This window comes from Biomphalaria glabrata, chromosome 6 (genome assembly GCF_947242115.1).
Source record: "Biomphalaria glabrata chromosome 6, xgBioGlab47.1, whole genome shotgun sequence".
NCBI classification, from domain to species: Eukaryota; Metazoa; Mollusca; class Gastropoda; family Planorbidae; genus Biomphalaria; species Biomphalaria glabrata.
Genome location: NC_074716.1, coordinates 50764667 through 50777287, shown reverse-complemented (window position 1 = coordinate 50777287; position 12621 = coordinate 50764667). Strand labels below are relative to the sequence as shown.

The window sequence follows — 12621 nt, the reverse complement described above, 5'->3', positions numbered from 1 at the left end:
ATTTCAATGACCATAATGTTGACCTTATTGAAGTACCTACTCATTGTCACTTTGCTTCTTTTATACAAGAATTTTTTTGAAAAAGTTTTTTGTAAACATGCTTTCTTTTCTTAGCAATAACAGCTAGATCATCATTATTATCCTAAGCACCATGTCGAATATTGACAAAAGGGTAATAGATGTGAAAAGAAATAGATCACAATAAATCATCCCTCAGCTCACAAGTTTTTGTTTTAACTCTTTCTCTCCGTAATTATTTTACCACATTCTGGTGGAATCAACGCTGGTATCGTCAGTTAGGAGAGAAAGAGTTAAGGTTTGTGAATGTAAGAACCTCCTGAAGACACAATTAAGATGTGTGTTACATGCACTAGAAAACCTTATCTAACTAGCATGAGTCATACAATATATACAGATATGTTTGCATATGTCTGTTAAAAACAATATATTATATATATATTTGTATTGGTTATAATTTTAATAATAAAAAAAAAAAAAAACACTTAAAAATGAATAAGTGAATAAAATAAGTATTTAAATTGAGATGAATACATTTAAAATGTTTGCATATGTTTCATAAAACCAGTTAAAAGCATACAGGCGGTCCTCAGGTTATCCTGTTAATCTGTTCCTAAGCTGCATCGTAAACCGATTTTCAGTTGTTCCTAAGTTACATCGTAAACCGATTTTCAGTGTAAGTCGGAACACTGTACTTAAATACTGTAAGCATTTATCCTATTCTAAGACAGAAACCCGCATAATTCTCAAAAAGCTCATTAAGGAAATATATAATTTATTCAGTAATGAAATGAAATAATAATAAATAAACAGTTTTAAAAAAAAATAGAGAGAACACTTCGTCAGACTTATTGGGAGGAGGAAGCTGCAGAAAGTACTGGATAAACTGGGGCAGGTGAATCTAGAAAGGCAGAAGATGCGGGAAATACTGACGCAGGTAAGTCTGGAGAGGCAGCAGAGGTAGAGGGTGTAGGATCTCTTGCAGGAAGGGACCATCTTCTTCTTCTCCAAGATCTACTTGTAACATCGTAGGCAATCCAAGACCTCCTCTGGCAACCTTAGCTACCTGCCCACACTGAGATCCTCAGCCTCAAAAACTTGGACAACCCTTCCTCTATCAGGGCAAAACTTTTCTGCCCAGCTTTATACTATGGGAAATGTGTTGCAACCGTGAAACATCGTAACTGGGACTAACATAACCTCAGGACCTCCTGTATTTACATAGCTTATATAAAAAAAAAAATGAAAAAGAATATAAAAGGAATATTTAAATTCAAATGGATTGGATCAATATTAAATTGCTTGCATGGGTCTGTTTAAAAAATATTTAGAAGCATATCTGCATAGTATAAATAAGAAAAAAAAATGCTGAACAAACGAATAAAATGAATATTTCAATTCAGATGAACATGAATATTATTTAAAAAACACATTTTTAACATAATACTGTTATGAAAAAGTGTCAAAAATACAAGCTTAGGCTACATTATGCGTAAGATAACAATAATATTTTAATCCTTTTTTACTTTTAACTTATAAATTATATATAACATTAATTTTATTTTATCTTAAATTAATGAGTTTATTAAGTTAGACATATATATATAACATTTTTTTTGAAAAGGTGACAACTTTAGTGGCAATATTTGCCTAACATTTATTTTGTCAATGTCTCAAAAACAAAAATCATTAAAAATTTTTGATGATATTCTAAAGATTACAAATTATCTACTCTTAGACAGGAACAAGTTTATAACATTAACTTGCTTTGAACTATTTGATACTCTGGTTATGAAGAGTTTAAAAGAAAATAGCTGACAATGCCAATGTATAGATATGTTTATGAGTAGTTAGCATAACACTCAATCCTTGGACTGAGAGGGAAAAAGTTGGCCAGCAAAAATTTGTTAACTTCACTAAACACTAAAACAATGACAATGTCTTGATATAAAAAAAACAGCAACAGCTGATGCCACACAAGATTTTTTTTTTGGACACAGTTAGAAAGCAAAGAGGCACATAGAATTTAATTGCACTAAGACCTCCTTCATTTAGAATGCTGTACTGGTATCAAAGAACTAGTCTTCCTCTCTAAAACATTCATTTAGAAGACAAGATGTGTCTATATGAATTCAAAATAATTTCTATTTTTTTTAAAATCATGAATTCCACTCCCATCTCCTTGTTGCTGTTAAAATTATTTGGCACATCTGCACAATTGGTTAATCCCATTGTTTTTGTGTGTGTTTTTGGGAATAACAATTTTTCAAAGAATATTCTTGGTGCACATGTCAAACTTTCACTGAAATTACTGATCACAATTTTTGAAATAACACAACCTTGACCTAAATGTTGTACAGATATCAATCCAACTGCGTTGCCAAAAATTTTTTCTGAAAATTAAATATTTTGTAAATCTTAATTGATATATGATCTTGTAAACCAGTGTTTCACAAACTTTTTCCATTACTGAACACTTCCCACAATCTGAGTATTTAGCTGAACACTTTGGTAATTTTTTTTAGAGACATTAATTCACATGGAGACCTACTAGTTAATTATTTCAGTAGTTTGTGGAACACCTTGAACACTTGGGTTCTGGGGAAACACAGTTTGGGAAACACTGTTTTAAGTAGATGCTAAAATTGTAGTTAATTAAGGCAAGAAAAAAAATTTACAGTTTATTTTAATTAAAAAATATACATAGTTAATAAAAGATAAAGTCAAATGAGCATACCAGTCCTCCTACTCTAGCTATGTCCTCATTAAGGGCTCTCTGTATTACAAATTTCTCAGCTAGTTTTGAAGCAAACATTGTGACGCCTCGCCCCAAAGACTTCAAACCATGCAGAGTTAACAAGACGGATCTAAAAATTTGTATAGGGTTAGTGATGCCACTGTCTTTGATGGACTTTGACATGATTTCATTAAACTTCTTCTGTGCCTCCTCCTCATTCTAGAATTATAAAACATATAATTAATGATGTTGCAAAGCATTAATTTTTTAAAAGCATTTTTACAATCAAATATGTTTGTAAATAGCTACCGAAAATTATGAAATCCAGCCATTCTATAGAATGGTTAGAACTACTTAAGTCAAATATAAAAAGACCAAATTAGAAAAATAATTATAAATAAACTGTATACATGAGAACAAAGATTAAACAATTAATAACAGGAAATCTTAAGACAAAAAATACAGTGTTTTTGTTTAACAGAAAAAAAATTTTTATGACAAACTTACCTGTTGATCTATACCAGTAAATATTTCCCGAAGGTTTCTGTTTTCAGCTGAAGAAAAAGAAAAAAAAAAGCATATAGAGAAAACTTAATAGTTTGACACATTAGTTGTAGAATGATTCTGGTGAGGCTCCCTGAGGGGGGTAAATAGAGGTGAGGATCATTGCTTCTTATTAACAGATAATTTAATTTCAATGAGTTTGAAATTGTTTCAGGGGAGAAACACAGAGAATACAAAAATGCATCATTTGAGAGGTTGACTCGTTTTTCGCACCCCCAGAAAATTCGCCATTAGTGCATCTGGAAACATACTTTCTAGAGCTTATGGTGTTTATGAGGCCCGCCTTCCAAACCGGTGCACCTCTATCCAACTTATAGCCAGGCACCCACACTTTGGGTTGGACCCCCTGGATTTAACTAACTCCATCCGCTTGGCCCTGAAAACCATAGACGGAGGAGGTCCCCTTTAGCCGCTGCTAGAGACGTTCGCAGCGTTACCTCCTTACCATGAGGAGGCCAGGACTATCCTTGCACTGATTACTTATTATGCACTGAATACACTTCATCAATAGGAAAAGGGAATTTAGGACTCATAGTTAGTGCACTTTGTCAAGACCAGACCCTCCAGTCAATATGGAACCATGTAAAATAAAATTAAAACTGAACTAGTTAGAAGAAAAGAGTACTTATTTGAATCTGTCCTAGCATATGGAATAAGAAATGTGTCTTTATCTTTATGTCTTCATGAGTATTGTATTAGATATTTTAAGTTATGGTTAGTATTTTATTGCTTATTGCTACTTTACATTTTAGTCTTCTGCCTTAAGGCTTAGTGAATTTAACAAGGTGAGTATTCATTTGTGATAAACCTCATGGCTCTATTTTGTTGGGTCTGTTTTATGTTTTCTTCAGTATTTCACCCAGAGAATGTATATTCTAGAATTGGTTTAGCTATTAAGTTTAAAAATCATTTTATTTTTATGTTGTTTTTTTGGAGTTGTAAAAATGTCTTTGAATAAATAGCCATGCCCCAACTTCCATCCTGCCAGAACAAAGACATATAGGAAGCAAAAGTTAGTAGACTTACCACTGGCCTCTCTGTTTGCTGGTTTTAAAAAGTCATCTCCACACTGAGCGAGAGTTCTGCCGAGCTTTTCAGTATAGTATGCTGAGAATGTATATATGTACACATTTAATGAATTTGAACAATTATACTAATCAATGACATGCTCCATGAAGGATTCTAAAGTTAATAAAATTGTACACATTTTTTGTAGCCATTTGAAATGAAACCTAACAGTAGTAACCAGAATTAACAAATCGGGTAAAAAGATTTTTGAGTAAAATATATATATGATTTTAGCCCCAAATAGGAAAAAAAAAAAAAAAGTTTCAATGATTTTCTAATAAACATTTAATTTAAGGTTAGGGTAATGTAATAACAATCAATAACTATAAGGTTTCATTTCAGACCTTGTGATCTTTTGGGGCACACGATGTAAAGCACATCTGTTACTACAGCCAATGATTAACCAGGGTGCCATGAGGCCAGAACAACAACCAACTGCCTTTACTTTCCCCAAAGTATGTCAGGTAGTCATTAAAGTTGGGTGGACTCATGGGTATCCTAAAAATCCTGAAATTCGATATCTCAGTCTTCACAGGGGGTTCAAACTCTAGATCAATTGGTTTGGAAGCCAAGTGCTTTACCACTCAGCCAGCATGCCCCTCAATCAATAACTATATTTAAAAAATAATCCCAAACAATCTTCAAGTCTTTGTCTCAACCATTTACTTATTTATTATGTATTTTTGCCCTACTTGCTTTTAGTAAAAAAAATGAGATTTTTAAAACATATTTACTTAAATGTTGCTTAGATAAGTAAAAGTAACTTTTTTTCTTACTAAAGTCGTAGTCATCGTTGACACCAAATGCATCTGCTTCTTCTCTCCCGACATCTTCACCTGTAAAATAGAAAATTAAGAAACATTAAGTACCCAAACTATAAGATCTAAATAAATTTTATGATCCATTGCAGATAGTTAATAAATTGACATAGAAACTTTTTTCATTTAACCAGATAGAATGAGCTGCAAACTAAGCAAAAGTTTTTAGCTTAGAGCAATGAAACTCATTTAGATCTAGGATCAAAGCTGGTGTTGTAGGTGACTTAAAACACATTTTTCTTTCCTTTTTTTTTTCTCTCTTAAATGTTTTTAATTGCTTGAAAATTTATCTTCAATAGTTTCCCTTTGCTAAACATTTAGAATTTCTTTCAATGTGTTTTTACAGAGAAAGATGATTTTAATGCTTGTGCTTCAATTTTCTGTTTTCTTCAGACTTCTGCATGGTAGTGATACGGGATAATCAGTTCAAGACACTTTATATGTTTATAACATTTTATATGTAAAAAATGGATAAATATTTTTTAGAAGTTTCTTTTTTTCCATTGGGATCATAAAATATTACCTAGATCAATCTTGATCTAGATCCTGAAGACTTGTCCACATTCTGCAAGTTTTCATTTTCAATTTTTATAAACTAATTTTAAAATATTTTTTTTTGTTGTATAAACATTCTTTGTGTAGTATAAAAATGGCATGCACTTCTATACCAAATATAACATTTTTTGATATTCGAGTTTAATAATAACAGGGCAGTGCACTAGGACTGGATGAAATAATTAATGCCATCCAAATGTGGAAAATAATTATGGAGAGAAAGAGTTAAACATAACTTAGAAAAACATAATCATAACAGAATAATAAAACAAAGAATGCTCTGAAAGACAGAAAGATATTGGCCACTTTCAGTTATAAAATAACTATGACTCATCCTGTTCAGCATTTGTTCTAGAGCAGCGGTTCTCAACCTTTTATGCTCGGCAACCCCTTTTTACGACCCCCCTGTTTTAGAGACTATTAGAGACCTATTCAGGAGAAAAAATTTTCCCCACATATATCACTAATGAAATTAAAGTAAGTTTTTTTCCCAAGTTGGCTGAGATCATTTTGATTACTATGCTATTCATAGTTTGGCAAACTCTGGACTTTACCAAAAACTGAAGACTTTGAGATAAAGGAACTCAGTGGAGACTAGAGTTGAAATGTTCAGACCTAAATTGAAGCAGTCACTATAGCAGTAGACACAGTGGAATACAAATGATATGGTGGGGTACAAGCACCATCAGACATTATTGTCTTGAAAGACTCTTCAAGCATTGACTAGACTAGTAACATCTTATCTAGCCCAAGAGAGCTGACAATTTTAACCTTGATAACCCATATTATGTAGACAACATTAAAAAATGGAAAGAGGTTCTACCCAAAGCAATAGACAAGGAGGGATGGAGAAAGACGGTCGACAAATCTTGCATGGTGCCCCAAAGGTCCAAAAGACTAAGGGATAGGTAAAGGTAAAAACGCAACAAATTTTTTTTTCAACTTTAACATCACAGGATCATGGGAAATGAAAAAGTGAACAGACTTTCAAAGGTGTGGGTAAAAATGTTTGTTGTTTGTAAAATGTTTGACATGTTTTGGATGTTCCTTCAGAATTGAAGATAATTACTTCCTAGTCCAAACCTCCCGCAGGATGACGGGGGATGGGAGCGGGCAGGGTTTGAGCCCTGGACCATCAATAAATCTGAACAACAGTCCAGCGCGCAAATCGCACAACCAGGCAACCATCCAAGGAACAACCAAACAAACACTACACTCTGAAATCAATGTTCGCCAACAATCACAAAGAAAAAAGGCTCAACCAACAGGCATTAGTTATCAGAAGCCTTTTAAGTTTTTTTGAGAAATCACCAAACAAACTAAACAGTATCAATCCCACCCCTTCCCTGGAAAGATCATTCTACAACCTTCCGACTATGAACAGGACACACAAATTTCCACTTTTACCTTGACAGAACTCACCCACTCCTTTGTAGACACTTGACACACCACTGCAAGCCTGTCAACCATACCGGTACCTTCTTTGAATGTCCCAATTTAATTAACCTTACACAGACCCCATTACCACAATATCCCAACAAAACCAACACTCTGCATGGCAGTGCATAACAGTTGGGAAAAAAACTGCACAGACAGAGAAAGAGCTTTCAGCTTAGTAGCAAAAAGCAGGTTAGAAAAAAAGAAGGAGAAATCTGTATCTTTTTAGCTAGAAAACATTAAGAAACTACAACTACAACAGCACTGATGATTTATAATTACTTGAGAGACAATGGGTAAGGAAGAGTTGAGAATGACTGGTAACTACTGCTCATCTGTTTCTATAATGGATGTTTGATGAGAGTGTCATGTGGTTAGCACAATGACCAACCGCTTTAGATACCAAAAGAGTTGGGTGGATTCAGGGGTTCCCTTAAAAATTCTGAAATTAAAATTCCTGGCCTAATTGAGCTTTGACCCCAATAACCCTAGGATCAGAAGCCAAGTGCTTTATTACCATGTCCACTCAGCCAACACATCCACACACACAACTACTTAGATGCTGATTGACAACTACTAGAATGCAGGCAGCAATGTGTCAAACAGAAATTGGGAAAACGCTGGACACAGAAAACAATTTCACAACAAACTTAAGAAAATATATAGATCAATCTAGATCTCTAAGTGAAATGTAATAATATTCTTTAAAAAAAACAACAACACTAAACTAAAGTAATCCATTTATAGAGATAAATAGCCTTATATTAAATGCACAAATGTTACATACAAACCTTAACAATGTTGTAAATTTAAATCATATGCATTATGAAGCAGACTTACCAAATGGATCAAATTGTTCAGAAAGAAAAAGTCTAATAAGATCATGAATATCTTGATTTGTTTTATTCAATACTGCTTGTTGCTCCATTCTTCTTCAATTTATTTATTTTTTAATGTAAAAACTGATGTTATCACAGCTGTTTCAAGTCATTCAAGTCTTTGATTTGATACAATCTATATATCTATTCTAGTAGATAATAAATATACTAGATCTATGTCTATTTTATTAGACCGTTCACTTTCATATCTAATACAAGATCTAATAGGCTACTATTATTATTATTACAATATTTATACTGGTGTAACCTTGGATTATTCAAAGCTAATCTAATATTCGCAGCTAAAAGCGGAAATTACCCTTATATTTTTATATTCTATCTTAGAAGTTAGAGTCGAGTAAAAATAAAAGTCTATATTTATATTCTATAACGTATAACTAGATCTAGACTCTCTCTAAGTCAAATTTCTAACTTTTAACGGTAAATTAACTCAAGTCCTAATTTTAAGTGACCTAGACCTAAGTCGTCATCGTCAAATGATCAATCATAAAATGATAAATGAAATTGAAAGAATGGATTCAATGATTCATGAATCATTTGGTTATTTATAGCCTTGTTTTGTATGGTGATCTACGTCGACTTTTAAGAATTACAATTACTAAGCAGTAAAAATGGCAATAAAGTCCTAGATCTAGCAATTTTATTTTAGTAAGCACTTGGTTTAGAAACTAGATCTGTAGATTCTAGTAAAGTTTAGTTTGATGATTTGATCTCCAGAAATACATCTGTCTTTACTTAGATACGAATATTTCCGTTTTTACATTTCTAGATCTAAGAGTTATTTCCGATAATATAATTATTTCGTCGAATTACAAATGAAACACAAACAATGTTTGGTAATTCTGAAGGAATTCACGGGTCAGCAATCTTTGTTACTATTTTGTTATTGTTTATGTTCCAAACAATTAGGATAATCTGCTGCCGAGGACAAACGCAGACAACGAAAATAAAATCTAAATCGACCACCTGCGGACAATGGTTATGCTTGCACTGGATTTGGCAAAATATGCAGGTCACGGCTGGGGCTGCGCAGCCAGTACGGGAATTACTGTATTCCTCATTAATCTTCGGACTAGAAGACAAGCCTTATTATTATTTTTAATACGATTGATGTGTTATTTCTTTGTGTTTTTACTTCCTTCATCTATGTCTTTTGAAATGATTCATAATATCTAAATTTTGTAGATCTATACATTTCGATGTACATCTATATATGTATAGATCTAATTGGTTGTTAGCTTTGCTGTTTTCAACAAATGTTTGTGTTTTTTATATATTTTTTTTTAAAATACACCCTGGCACAGTCTGCAATGCCGCTGACCCCAAACTGTTATCAACACTTGCCTTTCCTTTGGATACTTCAGCTGCGCGGAGAGGGGGGGGGGGGGCTGATGTGTGGGCGACATCGTTCCTACCACATCTAAAGCCCAGGCATTCATCTGATTTTCCATGAGACGATCCTTGGTGCATGGTGAAGTTGATCTACACTTGGCTAACTAACAAGGAGAGGGGGGGGGGGGGGGGGGAGAGAAAACAATTTTTTACTAGCTTCGCGACTATGATTCATCTCATACATACAGAGAGAGAGAGAGAGAGAGAGAGAGAGATGGGTGGCGAAGAAAGAGACTTGGATAGTGGAATACTGAAAGATCTTAATTATAACTTCATGGAAGAGAAGAAAAAAAAAAAGTCGTTTATTATGAACTATATATATATATATATATATATATATATATATATATATATATATATATATATATATATATATATATATAATATATATATATATAGGCCTATATATATATATATATATATATATATATATATATATATAATAATAATAATAATAATAATAATAATAATAATTTTGTTTCTCTTTAGCGAAACTCGACCCTGGCAGCGCCAGAGAATGACTACTCGTTCATTTCTAACATAATGTACATTTTGTTTTTTTCTACTTACAATGTTTTGTTTGGTGTAATGGACAAATTGTAAGACAAATTTCCATATTTTGCGTAATATTTAATTTTTAATGTAAAAAATATTCATTTGGGGGCCCCACTCATGTTGTGGCCTGTTGTTGTTTTTTTCAATTCTCCCCCCCCCCCTCCCACCCTAGCTACGCCACTGTGTAAGACCACTAAACAATATAAATACTATTAAATAAAGCTATACATAGAGAATTTAAATTTTACTACATATGTAATAAATTAATATAAATATCAGCACAGTTTATTATCAAAAATTAATAAGGCTTGTCTTTGAGTCCGAAGATTAGTGAGGAATGCAGTATTTCCCGTGGCTGCGCAGCCCCAGCTGTGACCTACATATTTTGCCACATCTAGTGCAAGCATAACCATTGTCCGCAGGTGGTCGATTGAGATTTTCTTTTCGCCGTCTGCGTTTGTCCTCGGCAGCGGATTTTCTTTTGGTCTCAAATGTGTATCCCGCGGCCTTCATGAGTAACCTCCGACTGTCTCGTTCTGAGGCCGCATGCAACTTTGTGCTCTCTTTTAAGTCAGCCAAGGAAAGTTGACTCCTAAGCTGGTCTTTGAAGCGTTTCCGCGGGGCACCTCTGTTACGTCGACCACCTTTTAACTCACAAAAAAAGACTGCATTTGGCATACGTTCGTCTCCCACACGGGATACGTGCCCTACCCAGAGTAACTGTCGGACCATAAGAAGTCACTCTATACCAGGGGTTCTCAACCTGTGGGTCGCGACCCCCTTGGGGGTCGATTGACGATTTGCCAGGGGTCGCCAAAGACCATCGAAAAAATGAATTTTTATTGTCTATTCTTTTATTGCTGTATGCGTGTGTGGGGAGGGGGGGGGGTCGCAGAACAGTGGGGGATTGTAAAAAGGGGTCGCCGAGCATAAAAGGTTGAGAACCGCTGCTCTATACTAAGGACAGAGAGGGATGGAGGAAGACGGTTGACCGATTATGAGTGGTGCCCCAACGAGCTAACAGAGCAAGGGAGGTCAATAAAGGTGCACAGATTGCTGGTTCAATGAGATCGAGTTAATTCCAGATCCCTCTGGCCCTAAGGTGGCGCCTCGGTAGAAGTGTCACTGGAAGCAGATAGGCTAATAGCGGGTAGCGAACCTTAAGGTGGCGCCTCGGTAGAAGTGTCAGTGGAAGCAGATAGGGTAATAGCGGGTAGCGAACCTTAAGGTGGCGCCTCGGTAGAAGTGTCAGTGGAAGCAGATAGGCTAATAGCGGGTAGCGAACCTTAAGGTGGCGCCTCGGTAGAAGCATTATGGAATTTCAGTTCTTTACATCAAGGCTGTCGGCCTGGTCGTGCGGTCGGGATCCAGGGTTCATACCCTGCCCGCTGCCTTCCCGCGTCGTTCTGTATGAGGTTCGGACAAGGGAGTAGATTATCTTCAACTTGGAAGCAGCATCGGAAACAATTTGCAAACAAACATTTGGATTTCACTAGCATTTCAAGTCTTATAATCTTGTCTTCTAAAATACAGACGTCAGTGGGATGGCAACAGATTTTATTTTTAAAAATCTATCGTTTATTAGATGTTAAGAACAAAGTAATCGCTCATTCTAAAAGTCATCAGCTTCATAAAGTAGAGTTCGTTTGTTTTTTTCGGTTTATACGCTCAATAGAAAAAATAATGATGACATTAGTAGACAATATGACAAATAGAGAGAGGGATTCCAAGCCAAATATAATTAGGCCACAGTATTCTGTGTTAATTTACAAGGCCAATTCAGTTAAGGGATTTCCCATTTTCCTACTTGGCAAGCTTATTTTTGATTATGTTTGTGTACTATTATGAAAGCAGCTTTATTTATGTCTATGCTCAAAAACTATTCAAGAAGCAATTTTTGGATCTTGGTGTAGACTCTAAATATAGCTTTTCACTGTGTATATAATTATTTATTTTTTTTTTAAATCTCAGAACCAAACTTGTCAACATGAGAAAAATATTTTCCCTATTAATAGCAAACGGCTTCCATTTTTTTTTAAAACGCTACTTATACAGCAGCGTTTCTTTAACTGTAGACGACGTCCTGGCAAAATAAAGGGGGTGAGAAAATAAGTCAGTCAATGTATTTTTCAAGAGAGGGTTATATTTTTAAAAATTTTATTGTAATTAGCTATCCGTGTTTGAATATTAGGCCTATAGTACAATTAGTAAGAACTGATGTTTCATCTTCTAAGGACCTTTTAAAATGTAGGCCTAGATTGTTTTTCGCGAGAGGCAACTCCGTCCATCTCGACTCAAATCTTTTCGTATAAGAAATTTCGAAACGTCTCGGCTAACGTGATTGTTCGCAAATATCTAGTGTCAGAACAATGGTTGAAATTCTCATGCCTGCTGTACATCTCTCTCTATATATATATAGGAAGTAGTGGCTATATAAATCGCCATCTCATGAATTAGTCCACAAATAAAGTGAACCTCTACGTATACCTGACTTTGTTGGGCTCAGTTTTCATGATGCAAAAAATAATTAAACAAGAAATGTACGTGCCCTGTTAATTAAGATCTAGATTCACAGTCA

The 12621-nt window shown here is 34.4% G+C and overlaps 1 protein-coding gene across 2 annotated transcripts; it reads right to left on the bottom strand.

Moving 5' to 3' along the window:
• Positions 1 to 311: 311 nt before the first annotated feature.
• LOC106070975 (uncharacterized) lies at positions 312 to 8812 on the bottom strand. 2 transcript variants are annotated; one of them, XM_056032024.1, is made up of 6 exons: positions 8038 to 8807; positions 5164 to 5223; positions 4346 to 4426; positions 3263 to 3309; positions 2756 to 2974; positions 312 to 2411 (listed from the first exon to the last, which is right to left on the bottom strand). In XM_056032024.1, exons 1-6 carry the CDS (start codon positions 8123 to 8125, stop codon positions 2382 to 2384), a joined length of 525 nt encoding a protein of 174 aa, XP_055887999.1. In that variant the 5' UTR covers positions 8126 to 8807; the 3' UTR covers positions 312 to 2381. The 2 variants fall into 2 exon arrangements, with proteins under 2 accessions (XP_055887999.1, XP_055887998.1); XM_056032023.1 differs by lacking the exon at positions 312 to 2411 and adding an exon at positions 2423 to 2616 and having other exon boundaries at positions 8038 to 8812.
• Between the last annotated feature and the right edge of the window lie 3809 nt (positions 8813 to 12621).